This window comes from Bubalus bubalis, chromosome X (genome assembly GCF_019923935.1).
Source record: "Bubalus bubalis isolate 160015118507 breed Murrah chromosome X, NDDB_SH_1, whole genome shotgun sequence".
In the NCBI taxonomy this organism is placed as follows: Eukaryota; Metazoa; Chordata; class Mammalia; order Artiodactyla; family Bovidae; genus Bubalus; species Bubalus bubalis.
Genome location: NC_059181.1, coordinates 108,412,547 through 108,434,576, shown reverse-complemented (window position 1 = coordinate 108,434,576; position 22,030 = coordinate 108,412,547). Strand labels below are relative to the sequence as shown.

General features: G+C 40.1%; 1 protein-coding gene across 1 annotated transcript in view; it reads left to right on the top strand.

The window, feature by feature from the left end:
- Positions 1-22,030, top strand: part of PASD1 (PAS domain containing repressor 1) — a 52,297-nt gene that overhangs the window by 1,512 nt on the left and 28,755 nt on the right. Inside the window, exons 2-8 of the mRNA XM_025276198.3 lie at positions 743-798; positions 1,245-1,366; positions 5,595-5,656; positions 7,817-7,906; positions 16,791-16,890; positions 17,522-17,635; positions 20,187-20,311. Coding sequence (XP_025131983.1) covers positions 767-798; positions 1,245-1,366; positions 5,595-5,656; positions 7,817-7,906; positions 16,791-16,890; positions 17,522-17,635; positions 20,187-20,311 — 645 coding nt within the window. The 5' untranslated portion in view covers positions 743-766. The remainder of the gene's footprint in view (positions 1-742; positions 799-1,244; positions 1,367-5,594; positions 5,657-7,816; positions 7,907-16,790; positions 16,891-17,521; positions 17,636-20,186; positions 20,312-22,030) is intronic.

The window sequence follows — 22,030 nt, the reverse complement described above, 5'->3', positions numbered from 1 at the left end:
GCTAGATGTGAGGGATGTAAGTTATGCTTCATCATCTTCCCAGCATCACAGGTTGGTGAACTAACTGGCTTGTTCTCAGTATCTGCCCAGGGTTTGACACCTGAGCTTTCTCTTATTTTCTTGAGAGCATTTACAAGATGTTTGCTATATTTTAACAGTGCCTTCTTGTTTAATGCACATGTATTTGAATGTCATTGAATTCTATCTTGACGTTTCAACCTTGAGATGATATGTGAGTCTAATTATACAATTCAAAGCAGAGACTTCTGGTGTTGTCAAGGTCATTCTTCTATGCCGAGGATATCAATGGTATTCTGTGATATCAATGATAAGTGCAGGCTTTTGTCTATTGTGGCATGATATAGTGGGTAGGTATGAAGTTTTCAATCCACATCTGTCTTTGTTTCACTGTCTTTGTTTCATGAAATCAGTGGAAGTTAAAGGAATCTAAGGGTACAGAATTAAACCAACAAGTACCTGACTTTGGGATTAAGCTGTGTAACTTCACAGTGTTTTTGCAACTTTTTCCAAATGCATTCATTTGTAGTATTATTGTGACAAACATTCATTGGAGACCACACAATAAAGCAAGTCTTTAGCATCTACAGATCCTTAATGAGATTTTCTTTAAAAGAAGTAGGCATTCCTCAAGGGAAATTGAGAATTTTGATTAATCTTATCGCTTTATGTGATTCATCATAGATTGATTTCTTAGTAAAATGTGGCTCCACTTTGATTTCAGGATTCTTTGTTTTTTCATTGAAAAATGGATGAAGATGACGGAAGAAAAAGGAAGCGGTATGAATTCCTAATTGACTGATATTTTCCTCAAAGACCTCTCCCCTGTCCTTCCTTCCTTTTTCACATCTTGCAAAATTCTCCTTCCTCTGGGAAACTTGACAAACTCAGAGAAATTTGACCTGTCTGGTGGGTACTTCATATCACTCACCCTAATTGTATTATAATACTTTGTAGGCTTCCTATGGGCTTCCCAGGTGGTACTGGTGGTAAAGAACCTGCCTGCTAATGCAGGAGACTAAGAGACTCAGATTCGATCCCTGGGTTGGGAAGATCCCCTGGAGGAGGAAACGACAATGCACTCCACTATTCTTGCCTGGAGAATCCCATGGACAGAGGAGCCTGACAGGTTACAGTCCACAGAACTGCAAAGAGTCAGACACAACTGAAGCAACTTAGCATGCATGTACCCTTATGAATAACCTTCTTTGTCTTTTATCAATTAGGTATAGAGATTTATCTGAAGATGAGAAAAAGAAGCACATTAGTTCTGCCCTCACAGGACTGCATTATTTTCTCCAGAAGATAAGTTCTCCTGTGAAGAAGAAGAAAATGGAAAAATCACTGGGTATTTCTGCTTTTTCACAAAAGACAGGTTTCAGCTGAGCTTAGCTATATTGAAAATTAGCTATGGGTGGGACAACTGGAACTCTCCCTTTACCACAAACATCATTGTGTGGGATCAATGAAGAGATGGGGCTTCCCTGGTGACTCAGTGGTAAAGAATCCGCCTGCTAATGCTGGAGGTGTGGGTTCAACCCTGGGTTGGGAAGATCCCCTGGAGGAGGAAATGGTAACACACTCCAGTATTTTTGCCTGGGAAATCCCATGGACAGAGGAGCCTGGCAGGCTATAGTGCATGGGGTCACAAAGAGTTGGACACGACTGAGTGACTAAATAGTAACAGCAGTAGCAATGATGAGATGATCTCCTGAAGCAACTTCTATTATGTGGATATTTAGTTTCTCTCCATTTATAATTTTCTTATGTTCGACGCTAAAAGCATTATTGAGGTTCTTGCAAAAGTGGAAAAAGGAAATGAGAATTAGTAGAAGTATTCTGGGCAACAGTAGTGCAAATTTCTGTATTTTTGGCACTTGAAGGCATATATAAATGTTGCTAAGGGAAACAGGGCCCCAAGGGTGTCAAATAGTACCTGTAATATTTAAGTATATTTAACTCAAAACATCTGAGCAGGTTACGCTCACAAGCATGTAATCATGCTGTAGAAGATCTCTCTTACCTTAAAAATATTTTTTCTTGGCCCCATGATACCTTCAGCTGTTGCCCTATTTCTGTGTCCCCTTCACAACAAAACTTCTCGAAATGATTGTATTGACCCTGTGTTCACTTCCTCAAGCCCCATCCTTTCTCAACCCACTTCACTGAGCCTGGAGCTCCCCACCACTCCAGGACAACTACTTCTGTCAGGAATAGCAGTGGCCTCCACATTGCTGGGAGAAGGCAATGGCACCCCACTCCAGTACTCTTGCCTGGAAAATCCCATGGGTGGAGGAGCCTGGTAGGCTGCAGCCCATGGGGTTGCTAAGAGTCAGACATGACTGAGCGACTTTACTTTCACTTTTCACTTTCATGCATTGGAGAAGGAAATGGCAACCCGCTCCAGTATTCTTGCCTGGAGAATCCCAGGGACAGGGGAGCCTGGTGGGCTGCCATCTATGGGGTCGCACAGAGTCAGACACGACTGAAGTGACTTAGCAGCAGCAGCCACATTGCTGAGGTCTTTGGTCCCTTAACTATCCTCATCTTTCATGATATTTCAAAAACATTGGGCTGGTGCACTGGGACGACCCAGAGGGATGGAATGGGGAGGGAGGAGGGAGGAGGGTTCAGGATGGGGAACACATGTATACCTGTGGCGGATTCATTTTGATATTTGGCAAAACTAATACAATTATGTAAAGTTTAAAAAAAAAAAAAAACAAAAAACATTGGACAGGTGACCACTCCCTCCTTCTTGAAGCATTTTTCTCTCAGCTTCCAGGATACCTGGGTAACTGGATTCTGGTTTCTCTCCTAACTCATTGGCCATTCTTTCTCTCTTTTTCCCATCCCCTTTCCCTTTCAACTTTGAATCATGGATGTGCCCTAGGGCTCAGCCCTAGGACCTTTTTTTTTTTCTGTCTACAGTCATTCCCCACGTAATCTCATCCAGTCCCTTAATTTGAAGGGCTACTTGGATGTCAGTGCCTCCCATTTTTAAATCTATCTGCAGCCCGAACCTCCTCCCTTACCTCCATACTTGAGAATTATACTCATTATTAAATCAGCAAGAGAGTTTCCTCTGTGACTTCTTTGCTTGGATATCTAACAGGAAAGGTAACATTGCCATTCAGGACCTCTCGATTCCTCTCACACTCCCAGCCTTGATTTTCCAAGTTTCAGTAAAAGTACCACCATTCTTCTAGCAGCTCAAAATACACTCCAGCTGTCATTCTGTGTTCTCCACCAATCCATCAGCAAATCCTTTTAGCTTTGCTTCTAAAGTATATCTCAAATCCATTCACTCTGCCACTTCCATAGCCTTGGTGGACCAACCTAATCTAGGCCACCACCATCTATTCCATTTGAACACGCTTTCCAGCGAGGCTCCCTTGCTTCACTCTTGCTCCCTAGCTTGACCTATTTTTCATAAGCAGCCATAGTGATCTTTATTTATTTTTTTTAAATTTTATTTTATTTTTAAACTTTACATAACTGTATTAGTTAAAAAGTATATATCAAGGGACTTCCCTTGTGGTTCAGTGGTTGGGATCCAGTGCTCTCGATGCAGGGACCCCTGGTCAGGGAACTCGTTCATGTTTGCCTTAATGAAATATAGAAAAATATGTTTTCTAATATAAGTATTAGAAAAAAAACATATGTCACTCTTCTGCTTGGAAGCACATGCTGTTCCAGTCAAAACAATGCTGGCTCCCTCATGTACACTACATAATCTGGTCCTGCCTGTCTCTCAGACTTCATTTCCCACTGCTCTATCCCTTGGTCACCCTACAGTAGTCCCTCTGACCTCCTGTTATTTAAATTGGCCAAAATCTTTCCTGTCTCCTTTTGTACTTACTGCTTCCTCTGCCTGAGATGCTCTCCCTGCTCCTGGATTTTCACATGGCTCTCTTTCTGCTGTTTTTTACTTTCTCAGCAAGGCTTTCCCTGTACACCCAGTTGAAATTATTGTACTTCAAGGTATATGCAACGACTGATTCCCTGGTCTATGTGTTGGTTTTATGTCTACCTTCCCCACTGGTCTGTAAGATTCAAAAGAATGGTCACTTTATTTGTCTTGTTCATGCTCTATCATTAGCCTCTAAAACAGAGTAGGATATGTAGTAGGAGCCCAGTACATGGTAGTTAAATAAATGAATGAATGAGGTTCAGCTTAACAAGAATTGCCAAGTTCCTATTGTGAGTTAAGTACTATGTAGGACACTGGGGTTTTAGTGAAGATTTGTATATGGTGCCTACCCTAGAAACAAAACAAGGACAAGTTCATGGGTAATATAGTAATGTAGAAAAGCCCTTTATGGTTGTTTTATAAAATACATAGGTTTTATTTTCTGGAAATATATGGACTGTCTTTTGTCTTTTGTATTTCTTTGTAGGGAGTATAGGCAATGAAAGTCACTAGATGGACCTGAAAGTCAGTGGGGAAATGACCTCAGAAATCGGCCATGGGAGAGGGGGCATGGTTTGTTTTCTGAGTTGGAGAAATTGTGACCGGAATTCAGTTTCCAGGCTGGGACAGGGGTCAGGAACACTGATTGTGAGGTGGTTGTGCGACCGGCATGGTTTATATTTCATATTATTCCACCTTCCCACGTAGTTACACACCCTCTTTTCATCCCCTTTTAAGTGAGGGTTCAGGAGCTCTTCTGCTCATGCCTGGGCCCCCTCTTATCTACTCATAGAAAAGGATCTGAGACTTCTGCCCACCAAGACAGCAAGTGCTGCTATTAGATTTGTCTTTGTCAAGGGATGTAACATTTTGAATAGGCATTACAGTTTTATGGGTCTCCTCACCATTTTTGTGAGGAGAAGAAACAAACATTTATGGACATACATTCAAATAACTGGAGATTGGAGGGCTGTGTTAGTGAGGTCCCCGGGTTAGTGAAGTCAGTGGAACAGGTGGGACTGGGGGAGGTGAAGTGGGGTGGATGTTGATAGCAGAGGCTCTGAGTTAGTTCAGGAGCTGAAACTGTTCATTGGGAAAACCAGAAAACCTTAAAGCATGGAGAAGGGGGTATGGGAGACAGAAGGGTGTCTGCAGCTTTGGAGAATTACAATATACAGCTTAAGGATTTTCTAGTTGAGGGCCTTTGCTAAAAACTTAATTTGATGAAACAGTCATGGAATTCTGTATTTTAATCAGGGACTGAGGACATTTTCAGTGTCTTAATACACCTGGAGCATTCAACAGCCTGTACCTTATCTGGTGAATATTGGGTTTGGGTAGAATTCGGAAGACTTATAGAAGTCAAGAAAGGGAAAGAACTGGGAGTTGAAGATCATAACGTTGTTAGAAAGATCGTCCTGCATACAGTAGAAATTGAGATGGATGATCTTCAAGGTCTTTTTCAATTCTGAACACTTCTTTGTTGACGATAGCTTATAAGCAATTAGTTAATCTACTTCAGATTCTTCATTAGCACTCAGCATTTTCTTATGAGAGTCTTTTCTATAAAGTTAATTATAACTTTGAAAAATCTAATACCGATAAGCTAATCATTTTAATGTGACTGTTTTTTATCCTTTCTTCCTTATAAAAATGTCTACAGAAACACCGAATTGGACTCCATCGTTTCAAAATTACGAAGATTTTATCCAGAAGACACTCCAAGTAAGAGGGAGTTTGTTCTCTGATTGCTTTATATGTAGAATGCATGCAGTAAAAGATACAGAATACTGTTTTTCAAAGTGTGGCTAGGGGACTCTACCTTCAGAGTTACCTAGGAACTTGGTAAAAACACAGATTCCTGAGACCCACCTTAAACTATTTGAATTGGAATCTCTATCTTGGTAGGGCCAGGGGCCTTCATGTCTAGCAGGCTGCCTGGATGTTTCTTATGCCAACTGAACCCACCGATCTCCAGTGACAACAAAAACGAACAAGTGTTTGCATAGTTTAGTGGCAAGTTAATTAATTATCTGGTAGATTCATTCAACACAGGTTGTTAGATTCTACAAGATTAAGCCTTTTCATTCCTTACTTTATTTTTTTCCTCAAGGACATGAGATGTTTATGGTTTCTACTTCCAAAGAAACTGGTAGGTTCTACTGAGTTCAAAGGCCACAGACTAAAGCCCGAATGCCCATGATCCTTTGAGTCAGATAGAGAGGGATATGATCTGTGCCTTTATTACTTACTTGTTATGCATCCTTGAGAGAATTGCCATCTCTCAGCTCTGACTTCTTTCTCTGTACAATATCTCTGTTTCACAGAGTGGTTATGAGAGTAAAGTGAACATGTGTAAAATGTCTAGTGCACTTTCCCGCTCTTCTCTGTGTCATTTCATTTCTCTTATCTTCCATTCCCTTGTCTCCTTGTGTTGCATCTGAGTCATTTCTTCAGCTTTGTCTTCCACTTCAGAAGTTATCTTTCTACCTATGCTCTAACTTGCTATTTGACCTACATATTGAGTTTTTATTTTGATATCATTTCTAGACAATTTGATTAATTTTCACATCTGCCTAGTCAGGAGTCTCCTGTTCCTTCATTATATTTTCAATACCCTTTTAAGATTTATTTAAGCATATTAAGCATGTTTTTGGTATATATATTTATTTTTATTAATTTTTATTGCAGCATAGTTGCTTTTAAGCATACTTATTTTACTTATTTTATATTCTATCTCTGATATTTCTTGTATCTTCAGTTTTAAATCTCATTCTGCATTTTATTCTTTATACTGCCTCTTGTTCATGTTTCATGTTTTTCCTGTGTTTGTTAATCATTTATGACAAACTTATGGTATTTGGAAATTTATCTACATTCTTTGAGCCCTGTTTTTAAAATCATTCTCAAGAGGTGATTTCAATTTATTTTCCCTAGATATTTGGGGCCAGGACCATTTGAAAGTAAATAATAGGCTTGGGGTGTTGAGGGCTACACAGGTAGTTAGTGTGAGTGTGGGCTTCTGTTTGCAATTCCCAGAGGAGACCAATTCTTCTTTTCCTTTTCTAGCCAGAGCTGAGGCTGAGGCAAGATAGGCAGGTTATGAGTTCCCTGGCTCTTTGTTGGATAAGATCCTTCTATTTTGTCTGCTGAGAGTGTTCCTTTCCTGGCTTGATACAGGAGTCTTTGATTTCAACCCCCACTTTGTGTGGGTCCAAGCTTTGTTTTCTGTCCCCCTGGCTCTATGCCATCAATGTAGCATAGATGCTCCCAAGCATATGCTTCCCATGCTCTGAAGCATATGCAAGCTTCGATATCCTTTGACTTCTCATGTTCTAGTCATTTCTGTATCAGATTGTTTCCCATACTTTACCGTAAGCTTCTCCCTGTTTTATATATTTTATCCATCATTTTAGGTGTTCTTTACCAGGAGGCATTTGTCTGGATATCTATTCCATTATATAGCAGGAAAGTGAAGGCAATAGCCATATTTATAAATAGAAGACTAAACTAACTACAAATGAAAATGCCCTCCAAAATATTCTTACTGTTTTTGGAATTAATTTTTAATTAAGTGTGAAATAACCAACACATGGAAATGAATCTTCCTAGCTTGTGTTGGAGAGTTTTGTGTTAATTGGGTGTACACTGAAATGTGTTTGTCTAAGTGAAACATCATTTGATAAACATCTCATACTTAAGGTTAAGTAGATTCTGTGTAGGAGGCAGAATAATGGAATTTTAATTAATTCTGGGCTTGCTTTATTGATATTTAAGAACCACAATACATTTTCAGTGTGTGATTATAATTATGCATTTAGAAATAAAGCTATCATTTTTTTATTGTTCCACTATTTAATTACATTATTATTCTCTTTTCTTTAGTCATTGGATGGATTTATGCTAATAGTGAGCATAGATGGAATAATAGTTTCCGTGGCCCCTCGCATCACTTCACTTCTTGGCCATTTACCTGTAAGTTCTCTCAGTTTTTGGGAAAGGATCATGTGCTTTGTTGTATAGGGTTTCATTATTTGTTTTTAGCAGCATACAACTCATCAGAGAAGACATTGTTAATGTGGTCAAAATGTGCACATGTTTTATTGTCCTCTCCATTGGTTTCAGTTTTAAAGCTATTGAAAACAAACTGTGACATGAGGTAATGAAACACTGGGTGTGCACTGGTGTGTGGTTTGTAAACTGCCCTTGAAGGTGATGGCCCCCAAGGTGACTGCTTTGCCAGGCAGCCCTCAACCAGATGGATGTCTCTGATTTTGTACATTTGAGTCTACCACATACTGATTAAACAATGAATGTTATGATTGGGTCATGCTAGCTTGTGACATCCATTTCCAGGTCTGATTTGTGTTTTGTTTCTTTATGTTGAAGAACAAGCCATGATCTAATTTAGGGAAAAAAATAAATGATTGCCTAATTTAGCAATGTTGTGCATATTGCTGGAGAGACACTCACATGCGTTATAGTCAGAGTATCAGATGTTCAAAATAGTCAGTTCTTCCTGAGTCTTTTGGTGTCACTATATCCCTCTCAGGAGAGCTTTCTACTATCTTCCCAGCACCACTGACTTAGAATATGATTTCCTGAATTTTTTTCTGGATCTTCAGGCTGTACACCCACCACGTATATCACTTAAACATGAAAGGACTGCAAACCTTCATAATGTATGCATGCCTGTGTGTGAAAAGGAGCTGTGTAGCATACATCCACAACCACCACCACTCCCAAATCTCTGTCACTTGACTGATTGTGTTAATCATATCTGGATTGTTGCTTTCATTGCACATTCCTCACTCCACAGAATTGTCTGAAGAACTTGACACACCCTCACTCACAGATCTGTGGCATTCAAGTTTGAACCACACACATTAATAGAATTTTGTCAAATTATTCTTTAGTTAAGTTCAAAGAGGATTGCATGCTTATTGCACTAGTTATACTGTTCCAGCCAGCATGTTCTATGGCCCACTTGGAAACTCAGAGAGCTTTTCTACTCTTTTCTCTTTATTTAAAGATACCTGTATCCATTTTTAAACGCCTCATTCTCTTCCTTTCTTTTAGAAAGCAATTTACATTTCCAAATTCAGCTTATATTTATAGGATACCAAAACAGCTGAATAAAATGCAAATATTAGAGATATTCCTGGAGAAGGAGATGGCAACCCACTCCATTATTCCTGCCTGGAGAATTCCGTGGACAGAGGAGCCTGGTGGGCTGCTGTCCAGAGTCCCAAAGAGTCAGATATGACTGAAGCGACTTAGCATGCATAGCATTAGAGATATTCATTGCCTTGGACTTTAGAGGAATCTTATCATAGAAGGAGAATGGTCTTATTAAATGTACATTAAAAGAAAGAATATGAATGTAATACATTCATTAAAGTTTGTTATAGTGAAGACCAGAAAACTACCCAAATTCTTGTAATATTTAATATTACTTAGAGCAAATTGGCCATTGACTGAGACCCATGACTTTTCCTGAGGATCTTCCTATGAGGATTCTTATTCTGTTATCCTTGATTCTTTATTCCTTTTTGGTTCAGAGCTTTCACTCTTAAGAGACTCTTTCACCATTCAACATTTGAGGTAACAAACACACACGCACAGAGTCACCCTAAGGTAGAGGTGTCTGGGACATGGGTTTGAACTGCTCATCTTAAACCAGGTATGTGGTAATCTGAGTTTGGTGTACTTAAAGTAAAGAAGTGAAGTGAAGTTGCTCAGTCATGTCCGACTCATAGTGACCCCATGGACTGCAGCCTACCAAGCTCCTCCGTCCATGGGATTTTCCAGGCAAGAGTACTGGAGTGGGTTGCCATTGCCTTCTAGGGGATCTTCCCAACCTAGGGATCGAACCTGGGTCTCCCTCATTGTAGACAGATGCTTTACCGTCTGAGCCACCAGGGAAGCAAAGCTATAACTATTACTCTGTACACAAATATTAAATGGAAATGAATTTATATATTCTTTTCAGTGAAAAAGAAAGTCACTCAATCATGTCCGACTCTTTGTGATCCCATGGACTATACAGTCCATGGAATTTTCTAGGCCAGAATACTAGAGTGGGTAGCCTTTCCTTTCTCCAGGGGATCTTCCCAACTCAGGGATCAAACCCAGATCTCCTGCCTTACAGGAGGATTCTTTACCAGCTGAACCACAAAGGAAGCCCATATTATTTTAAAACAGGGTTGAAAAACACCATACCTGGGACACAGTTTCACACTTGTGTTTAAATCCTAACTCTTAGTTTTTAACAGCATGTGATTTTTAACCAAGCTTTGATTTAAAATTTCATTTTATAAATCACCCATCTCATATAAATATGGAGACAAAACCATTTCTGGAGCATCTTCCCAGCTCCAGAAATCTACAATTTCATTAAAAATCAAAGGTCCATCTAGTAAAAGCTGTGGTTTTTCCAGTAGTCATGTATGGATGTGAGAGTTGAACCATCAAGAAAGCTGAGTGCCGAGGAATAGATGCTTTTGAAATGTGGTTTTGGAGAAAACACTTGAGAGTCCCTTGGACTGCAAGAGATCAAACCAGTCAATCCTAAAGGAAATCAGTCCTGAGTATTCATTGGAATGACTGATGCTGGAGCTGAAGTTCCAATACTTGGCCACCTGATGCGAAGAACTGGCACATTGGAAAAGACCCTGATGCTGGGAAAGATTGAAGGCAGGAGGAGAAGGGGTGAAAGAGGATGAGATGGTTGGATGGCATCACTGACTGGATGGACCTGAGTTTGAGCAAGCTCCAGGAGTTGGTGATGGACAGGGAAGCCTGGCATGTTGCAGTCCATGAGGTCACAGAGTCAGACACGACTGAGCATCTGAACTGAACCTCTGTCTATTGGGCAGCTCCAAGCCGATAGGATGGTGAGGTGGAAAGAACTTGGTCTTTGGAGTCAAATAATCTAGAGATTAAAATTTAACTCTCAGTCACTAACTACATGAGCTTTCATTTCTCATCTGTCAGTAGGGGACAATATTACCCAGAGAGTGACTGCAGGTCGGATATTACACATGGTGTGGTTAGTGAAGGCCTGTGTGATCAGGTGATGTTTAGACAGGTACTAGAACAGGATAAGTATGTGAGTCATGCAGAAAGTGTGTTCCAAACAGAAACAAATGCAAGTGAAAAGACACTAAGGCAGGAGTATACTTGGTGTGAAAAGCTATCATAAAGAGGTCACTGGGACCGGAGTGCTGTGAGCAAGAAGAAAAGTTGTAGGAGGTGATGAGGTCAGAGCAGTAACAGAGGTCACCTGGTTTAGGGCCATTGTAATGACTTTGCCTTTTCCTCAGTGATGGGAGGAAGCCATTTGGATCTGATGCAGGAAATTATCTGAATCTAACTTTTATCAGAATCACTCTGGCTCTTGTATTAAGAATAGGCTATGAGGGTAGGACAGAAATGGCAAGGACCTAACAGAAGCAGAAGAGATTAAGAAGAGGTGTCAAGAATACAGAGAAGAACTTTACAAAAGATACCACTCTAGCACAAGAGACAACTCTACACATGGACATTGCCAGATGATCAATACTAAAATGGGATCGATTATATTCTTTGCAGCCAAAAATGGAGAAGCTCTATACAATCAGCAAAAACAAGATATGGAGCTGACTGTGGCTCAGATCATGAACTTCTTATTGCAAAATTCAGACTTAAATTGAAGAAAGTAGGGAAAACCACTAGACCATACAGGTATGACCTAAATCAAATACTTTATGATTGTACAGTGGAAGTGACAAATAAATTTAAGGGATTAGATCTGATAGAGTGCCAGAAGAACTATGGATGGAGGTTCGTAACCTTGTACAGGAGCCAGTGATCAAAACCATGCCCAAGAAAAAGAAATGTGAAAAGGCAAAATGGTTGTCTGAGGAGGCCTATAGCTGAGAAAAGAATAGAAGTGAAAGGCAAAGGAGAAAAGAAAAGATATAGCTGTCTGAATTCAGAGTTTCAAAGAATAGCAAGGAGAGATAAGAAAGCCTTCTTAAGTGAACAATGCAAAGAAATAGAGGAAAACAATAGAATGGGAAAGACTAGGGATCTCTTCAAGAAAATTAGAGATACCAAGGGAACATTTCATGCAAAGATGGACACAATAAAGGGTAGAAATGGTATGGACCTTACAGAAGCAGAAGATTTTAAGAAGAGGTGGCAAGAATACACAGAACTATACAAAAAAAGGTCTTAATGACCCAGATAACCATGATGGTGTGATCACTCACCTACAGCCAGACATCCTAGAGTGTAAAGTTAAGTGGGCCTTAGGAAGCATCACTATGAACAAAGCTAGTGGAGATGATGGAATTCCAGCTGAGCTATTTCAAATCCTAAAAGATAATGCTGTTAAAGTGCTGCACTCAATATGCCAGTAAATTTGGAAAACTGCAATACCCACAGGACTGGAAAAGGTCAGTTGTCATTCCAATCCCAAAGGAGGGCAATGCCAAAGAATGTTCAAACTACTGTACAATTGTACTCATTTCACATGCTGGCAAGGTAATGGTCAAAATCCTCCAAGCTATGCTTCAACAGTATGTGAACCAAGAACTTCCAGGTGTTCAAGCTGGATTTAGAAAAAGCAGAGGAACCATAGATCAAATTGATACCACCTGTTGAATCATAGAAAAAGCAAGGGAATTCCAGAAAAACATCTATTTCTGCTTCATTGACTATGTGGATGAAGCGTTTGACTGTGTGGATTACAACAAACTGTGGAAAATTCTTAAAGAGTTGGTAATACCAGACCACCTTATCTGCTTCTTGAGAAACCTGTATACAGGTCAAGAAGCAACAGTTAGAACCAGACATGGAACAACAGATTGGTTCCAAATTGGGAAAGGAATACATTAAGGCTGTATATTGTTACCCTGCTTGTTTAACTTCTGTGCAGAGTACATCATGTGAAATGACAGGCTGGATGAAGCACAAGCTGGAATCAAGATTGACAGGAGAAATATCAATAACCTCAGATATGCAGATGAAGCCACCCTAGATTAGGCAGAAAGCAAAGAGGAACTAAAGAACCTCTTGATGAAGGTGAGAGAGGAGAGTGAAAAAGCTGGCTTGAAACTCAACATTCAACAAACGAAGATCATGGCCTCTGGTCCCATCATTGCATGGCAAATAGATGGGGAAAAATTGAATACAGTGACCGATTTCATTTTCTTGAGCTCCAGAATCACTGCAGATGGTGACTGCAGCCATGAAATTAAAAGGTGCTTGCTCCTTGGAAGAAAAGCTATGACAAACTTTTTTTTGCTTTGCTAAGTCACTTCAGTCGTGTCAGACTCTTTGCAACCCCATGAACTGTAGCCCGCCAGGCTCCTCTGACTATGGGATTTCCCAGGCAAGAATATTGGAGTGGGTTGACTCTGTCAACCCCTTTTCCAGGGGATCTTCCTAAGCCAGGGACTGAACCCTTGTCTCCTGCATTAGCAGGTGAGTTCTTCACCACTAGTGCCACTTGGGAAACCATGCCAACCCTGTCAGCATATTCAAAAGCAGAGATATCACTTTGCTGACAAAAGTCCATTTAGTCAAAACTATGGATTTTCCAGTAGTCATGTATGGATATGAGAGTTGGATCATAAAGAAGGCTGAGTACCAAAGAACTGACACTTTCAAACTGTGGTGCCAGAGAAGACTCTTGAGAGTCCCTTGGACAGCAAGGAGATCAAACCAGTCAATCCTGAAGGAAATCACCCTTGATATTCATTGGAGGAACTGATGCTAAAGCTGAAGCTCCACTCCTTTGGCCACCTGATTAATGCGAAGAACTGACTCATCGGAAAAGACCCTAATGCTGGGAAAGATTGAAGGCAAAAGGAGAAGGGGACGACAGAGGATGAGATGGTTGGATGGCATCACCAACTCAATGGACATGAGTTCGAGCAAGCTCCAGTAGACAGTGGAGGACAGAGGACTCATGTGCAGCAATCCATGGGGTTACAAAGAGTTGGACACAGCTTAACTACTGAGCATGCTCAAGCATGCATTGTCACTGTCACCTTCCTTAAAGAATGTAGTTAATTAATAAGTAACTTATGGCTGCTATTTCCATCCAAGAGAATGTGCATGATAAAAAAACTGTTCACTTTTGATAGGGTCCACAAGAGGTCTCACTCACCTGGTCACCTCTGGAATTCAGCAGCATGTCTCTTTGGTATGCTTCTGCCATGCCACCCTCAGGGGGCCACAGGTGGGAGCTGCGGGGAAATACAGCATAACCAAAAGCAAACAGCAGGAGTACACCAGCAACTGACACTTGAGGCATACACCCAACAACCTCACAGATCACATGCTTCCTCCCCAAACGATACATAACACCCTGCAGAGCAGAGGAAATCCCTCGATGATTCAGACATGTGTGCAAAGATCCTGAACACTGGAGACAAGGGGTACAAGTAGACAATGTTATGCATCATGCCCTGCACAGTAGGAAGTTAGCACCTGAAAGCTGGAACCAAATCTCTACTTTGGCTCTTCCCTGACTTTAAATGGTGTCATCCTGTTTCCACCTGTTCTGGGCGTTAGTTCAGGATAAGATGGCAGAGAGGAAGGGGAAATTAGGGGAGGGGCTGACAACCTATAAAACAAGATAACAATACAAAAATGCAAAAACCAGACTGAGCACTAAAATATTTTATAACACTTGATATAGGGAGTGGTAGGGGACTTTCTATTGGTAGTAATGTATCTTTTTGTTGGTGTTAAAAGGACTCCGAGATAGGTGACTCTAAGAAGAGAAAGCTGAACTTGGTGGGAGATACTGGATAGTCTCTATCAGCTAGAAAACTAACGAGTTGTATAGTGTGGTGTTGAGAGTGTGTAAGCCAAGGACTATAAAGGAGAAGATCATCCACATATTGGAGGACAGGGATTTCCTTTGCTCTGCAGGGCGTTATGATTGTTTGGAGAGGAAGCGTGTGTTCTGTGAGGTTGTTGGGTGTATGCCCCAAGTGTCCATTGCTGGTGTACCCCTGCTGTTTGTTTTTGGTAATGTATTTCCATCCACCTCCCACCCTTGCCCCCTGAGGGTGGCATGGCAGCAGCATACCAAAGAGACATGCTGCTGATTCCAGAGGTGCCCAGGTGAGTGAGACCCCATGTGGACCCTATCAGCTTTGAATTCTTTTAGGTGACAATGCTATACTTTCTTCCACCAATGAAAGAACTGGTGAGCCTTAGCACTTTGTACCTCTTGTTGGGGTATTATTGTATTATTTATTATTTCAGGGCCTGAAATGATCTCAACCTATTATTTTATACTTTGCATTGTAATTGTGCACGTGTCGTCTTCCCTACTGAACTCAGTGTTTATTGAAATTTAGAATAGACATGTCAGGTTCATCTTTTTAAACTATCATAGGTTTCAGCAAAAAAAAAATAATAATAAGTTACTTCATGTAAAATATCCAAAATTCTTACTTCATGTAAAATATCCAAAATTCAGAAGCTGGCCCAGTAGCAAATCAGCCGATTGGACTCAAGGTAGCTGTGGAGTAGTGGAAGGAACAATGAATTTGTAGTTGGGTAGAGCTGGGTGTGAATCTCATCTCTGACCTTCTTTCTATTCCATAATTGGACAAGCCTCCATTTCCTCATGAATTCAATAGAAGAGAGTTCTTCCTCTCATAGGGAATCTGATTAGGTGAGCTAGTTTGTTTGAATGTACCTAGTACAATGTTCTGGCATGGAGCAGTTGTTAAACAGGTGTTAGGTGAAGGAATGAATGAGTGGTCTCTACTGATCAGAGATAACTTGGTTTGGTACCTGAAGTGTATTTCATAACTAAATCAATAAAGTATTTTCATTGAAAAAATTGAAAGAAAAATATCCTATTCTTTTGAGAAGTCAGTTTCTTACTATGTGGCTTTCATTGTCAAAACCTATTGCCTATTAATTCATGTTTTCTTTGCTAAACTAGGGTTGTATTTCTGCCCTGAATTGAGCCAAGAGTTTTCTTGATTGAGACAGGATCCATCTGCTAATTTGAGCATTGGCCAATTTGTAGGCTGGCTTCTACAAATGGACCATAAAAATATATTTCTGAATTTTGACTGTAGATTAATAATATTAATCAGTTAAAATCTTTTAAATTTGTAGTTCATCACCCAAAGCCATCATTAAACTACAAAGAGTACTTTGCTTATTATTTTGTTTCTATCACATTAAAAACTCTTTACTTAATGTCTGACATTCAGCTAATTCACGTCACCACATTTCAACTACATGGTACAGCATTATTCATTCATCCAACTAATATTTATTGGTGCTCACTCATGTCAGACTATGTTTTAGGTGTTGAGGATGTAGCAGTAAATAAGACAGTCAAGGTTTCTCTTTTAATGCAAGTTATATTTTATTGAGGGACCCTATCCATTTTTTATTTTATATTGTATATTTTATACATGTGACTATGATGTCAGGTAGTGATAAGTGGTATACAAAAAGACAGGAAGAGAATGTCAGGGAGTTGATGCTATTTAAAATACTTTCGAGGGACTTTCCTGGTGGTTCACTGGCTAAGACTTTGAGCTCCCAATGTAGGGGGCCTGTCATGATGGAAGGAAGATCAAAGATCCCACATACCACAATTAAGACCCAGCACAACCAAATAAACAAATACTTGCATGAACACACTGGAAAGGTAGGAGGTGATGGTCATAGAATGGGTCAATGTGAATTGAGACTTTAGAAGTTTAACAGGTCTGACTATAAGATGGCTGAGGTGGGGCAGGTGATAAGTTTAATGGAGGTAAGGAGATAGAGAAATTAAATGCCAGTAATGCATATAACTAAATTGATTCCCTCTTTCCCTCTTGAGAATGACATCGTGGGTAAAAGCTTCTTAAGCCTTCTGCCTGATGACGAGAAAAGTGAAATATTTTCAAAGATGACTTTCAAATCTGCTGTATCGAATTCAGGTACAGATATTTTTTTTCAAATAGTAAATGCTTAGATTTTAAGAGACAGATAACAATCACTTAAAGGAATAATAAAGACATTAGCGCCAATATAGCTGCCGATCATATATTAATTTAACTTACTATAGTTTTGCAAATTTTATTTCTAATATTAAACTTTCTCCACTATTAAATCTTGTTCTTTATCATGAACCTTGAATTTTTCAGCTTTTGTATAATTGCATTATTATTATGTAAATTATGTTTTAGATGATACCCCACTCTATAGGGGTAGAGGAAAGATTGAAGGCAGGACAAGAAGGGGACAACAGAGGATGAGATGGTTGGATGGCATCACCAACTCGATGGACATGAGTTTGAGTAAACTCCAGGAGTTGGTGATGGACAGGGAAGCCTGGCGTACTGGAGTCCCTGGGGTTGCAAAGAGTCGGACATGACTGAGCGACTGAACTGAACTGAACCACTCTATAGATACAACATAGATAGCTATGCAAGTGCTAATATTCATGAAAAGAAAATAATATTTTTAAAATCTAGTCTAAGTAAGACAATAGTCATATGAAATAATCCTTCAGAATATAGTTAAATACAAATGTAAAATTGTTTTGTGTCTGTTTTTGTTTTTTTTAAGTGGGAAAGCATATTGACTTTTGCTGTCATTTCAAAAGAGGAGAAGCTGAATCAGATAACACCTCTGCTTATGAATATGTTAAAGTCATCCTGACTCTGAAAGATGTTTCTTATGGTAATCAATAGAGTTTTTAATCTTATTTATATGAAATTCATGAGTTATGCAGCCCTTCATTGGTAATATAAATGCCCTTCTACTGTTGGCTACTCTCTCTGCTACCCCTGTGATCACAGGTTTTGGTGGACCACAAACATTAATTAGACTTTAAAAAGTTATAGCAAAATTTACAAGGTGAGGTCATATGGTAACATGGTAGACTGAGCTGATAAGGATGGCTCTTTCCTTCTACAAAAAACAAGGAAATTATTGCTTAAACATAACCTAAGGAGTGTATTGCATAGACAACCTTAAAAGAAAGGATAAAGTACAGGACACAGTGATAAGAAGGAGTTGATTTTGTGCTGGGCCTAAGTGATTTTTAAATCATACATTGATTCCATGGACTGCAATCTGGAGTAGTAACACTTGTTCAAGGACCAACACATAAAACTTAGAGACTTAAAATGATCAGTAAAATTCTGCCCATTGGCTTAGATGAAGAGTAAGTGTGCTAACTCTCTCAGAGTTTGAGAAAAAATATGTGTTATTTAGAGGAAATCAAAACCCAAATCTGTGTGTCTTAATGTGAATACAGGATCAGAATTTGAAATTCTCAAGGTTTCAGGAACCACACACTGATAAATTAATATAAACACTGTCTTGGGGCCATTAAAAGATCTAGGGCTTGAATCTGAGGTAAATAGCCCAACAAATATGTGAAAAGATGCTCAAACTCACTAGCAAGTAAAGAATGAAAAATTAAAAAACCAATGAGTAGCAATGTACACACATCAGAACAGCAACAATTAAGAGTGTGAATAATACCAAATATTGGTGAGGATGTGAGAAATGAAAACATTAATACAGTGTCGAGAGGAATGTAAACTCAAGAAGCCATCCTGGAAAACAGAGTGAAATTAAGTCAGTTATCTTGTAACTCAGTAATCCTATCACTGGATGGAGATACCACAGAGGCGAAGCTGCAGAGATCTGTGTCTAAGGGGACTTGCACTATGTATGTCATAGTGTTGTTTGTAGTAGGAGGGAGTTGGAGACAGCCTAGGTGTAATCATTAGGGAAATGAACAAGTAAAATTTTGGGGAAATATACAATATAGAAAACTTTATAGTAGTTAAAAGTAATGAACTCTAGATATACATAATACCACATGTATTTTAGATCTTAAAACCATGTTGTTGACTGAGAAGCAATGAGATCTATAGCACAAGACAACTTTTGTAAATTGTGAAAACATAATAGTACATAGAACCAGGCTACATATTTAACTGGGGCTCCCAGGTGGCGCTGACTTCCCTGGTGGCTCAGACGATACAATGCGGGAAACCCGGGTTCAATCCCTGGGTTGGGAAGATCTGCTGGAGAAGGGAGAACCCGGGATTGAACCCGGGTCTCCCGCATTGTAGGCAGACACTTTACCGTCTGAGCCACCAGGGAAGTCAGAGCCAGCTGGGAAGCCCCAGTCAAATATGGCCTGGTACCTGGTGGCTCAGAGGTTAAAGCATCTGCCTGCAATGCGGGAGACCTGGGTTCAATCCCTGGGTCGGAAAGATCCCCTGGAGAAGGAAATGGCAACCCACTCCAGTATTCTTGCCTGGAGAAGCCCATGGACAGAGGAGCCTGGTAGGCTACAGTCCCCAGGGTCGCAAAGATTCGGACACGACTGAGCCACTTAACTTCAACTTTCCAGGTGGCGCTAGTGGTAAAAGAACCCGCCTGCCAATGCAGGAGACATAAGAGATGTGGGTTTTATCCCTGGGTTGGGAAGATCTCTTGGAAGAGGGTACAGCAACCCATTCCAGTATTCTTGCCTGGAAAATCCCATGGACAGAAGAGCCTGGTGGGCTACAGTCCGTGGGGCCACAAAGAATCGGACACCACTGAAGCAACTTAGCACATATTTGACAAGGTGGTATATTTGACCACATGTTAAAGGTGGTAGATAATAGTGGGTGCCCATGGGTGGGAAAGGGACAGAGAGAAAAAATAAACAAAAGTGAGAGTGGGAATTTTATCTGTGTTCATAATATGCCATGAACTAAGAATATGATTAACTCAGTTCTTTGCCACTGAGGTCTAAAAATATAACAAATGAATGAATGGGTAAGTAAAGAATGAAAATTAGCTCACACAGTGGTTGGCAGGTATCTTTGTCACATGCCTTGGAAACTAAAAGTCAAATACCTTAAAAAATACTTGATTCTATGTACACACAAATTACACATATTTGATATCCACATGGTCTGTGTAAAGAAGAGGAGCAAATTTCTTTTGGAGTTAAAACGTCCATTCACAAGGTAAGATTAGAAGACTGAAAAATCACCCTAAACTCACAATTATTTCCCAGTAATGACTCCTTGTTCTTGTGGAGACCAGGGTGGGGAAGGTGGTTGGAATGGAAGGAAGACAGGAAAAATTGGTGGTTCAGAATTCTGAAAATTGTCAATGGGTTGATAAATGGCACATGGATGGGACAGGTGACTGTTCTTTTGTGTACCTGGCCTGCCTTTCTATTAGATTGTCACTTGTGTGTCTCTCTCTCCCTTAGAGCATCCTGCACTGTTCCACAGCTTCTCCACACCTGTCTGTGGGCCATCTACTGTAAATCTTCCTTTGGATGATGCATTTTACCTAGTGGGGACCATTTGTGTCCTTAGGGCTCATACTCTACAGGTAAGTATGTTGGGTGTGTGTCTCCCCCGTTGTGGCCATGCAGGCTTCCTTTAAAGGGACATGTCCTCTTTGGTCTCTCAGCTACTGGACAGCACTGCTAAAGCACCTGATGTGTGCAGAGGGTTGTGTTAGGATATGTGAGTGAGAAAAGACCAGCCCCTGTGTTTCAGAAGATGAACACCCTAAAGAGATGCACACTCATTGACAAGTGGTTTTGATAGTATATTAAACAGGTATACAAGGTCTGGGGGCTGGGACATAGTAAGAGAGAAATCACCATTTTGGCGGGTGGATAAAAGAAGGCTCTGTCACCAGGTGAGTTTTGAAGCAGCTCTTCTGTCTGCCCGTTGCTCACTTAGTATCTTTCTAATACAGAATTCCCAGATTCTGTCTCAAAAAAAAAAAAAAAAAAAGGAAAAATCTTTAGTCTTTAGATTCATTTGATTGGTTCAGACTAATGAGTTATTTACCAAGTGACGTACTTAGCAAGCACCTACTATGTGCCAGGCACTTTGCTTGGTGCTGGAAAAACAGACAGTAGACAAGTAACATTAACAGATGTCATGGAGATGATAAAACAGAATTGTGTGCTAATGACTGGTGGGAGTGGGAGTCCAGTAGAGTGTCAGGGAAGATCTCTCTCTGACGATGTGTCTTTTGAACAGAGACTATGAATGATGATAAGACGCCAATCTAGGAAAGAAAGGAAGGCAGTTCAAGTAGAGGGTTCAGCAGCTGTAAAAGTCATGAGGTAGTAACTTGCATGGAGAGTTCCAGGGAACAAAGACCATCATATGACTAGACAAAGTTGTTAATATTGTGATGATGCTGTAATATACAATACATGTACTTACATGAGAGGCCTCTGGATCCAGAGTTCACAACCTTTCTTACTAGCTACAAGAGCTTACCCAAGTCACTTACATCTTTTAGCCTCAGGTTCTTTTTCTATAAATTGGGAAAACAGTACCTCTTTGAGGGTTGTTGTGAAGTGCAAATAAGACAGCCCCTGGTTTATGGTTCAGTTCAGTTCAGTTCAGTCACTCAGTCATGTCTGACTCTTTGCAACCCCATGAATCGCAGCACGCCAGGCCTCCCTGTCCATCAGCACTCAGTAAATTTGAGTCCTTACAGTCAGGATCATCATTGTCATTTTTATCATTATTATTAGTATCATTACAATCCAGAGGGGGCAAAAGATCTGCTTTACTTTTCCTCTCTGGTTTAAAATCTGGGCTTTAACTGACCACATTTCAGAAGCTGTGAGGGACTTCTTCACACTCAATTTAGAGTAGTGATCTATGTGATCTTTAGAAAATTGAGAAAAATTTTAGAAAATTTAGAAAAAGAGAAAAGCAATTAAAGTAAGTTGCTAAATCTGTTGGCCCCATTCAGTATCCCTCTCTAGCAGTTCTCTGGGATTTGAGCTTTCATATTTGCCATGAGAAGGCAAACATCCCATTTAGAGGTGGCTCAATGGTAGAGAATCTGCCTGCCAATGCAGAAGACATGGGTTGGGAAGATCCCTAGGTTGGGAAGAGCCCCTGGAGGAAGAAATGGCAACTGATTCCAGTATTCTTGCCCGGGAAATCCCATGGACAGAGGAGCCTGGTGGACTACAGTCCATGGGGTCACAAAGAGTCAGACATGACTGAGTGACTAAAACATCAACAACCCCCAAATCTACTTCCTCATCTGAGAAAGAAAAATCTCATTTGA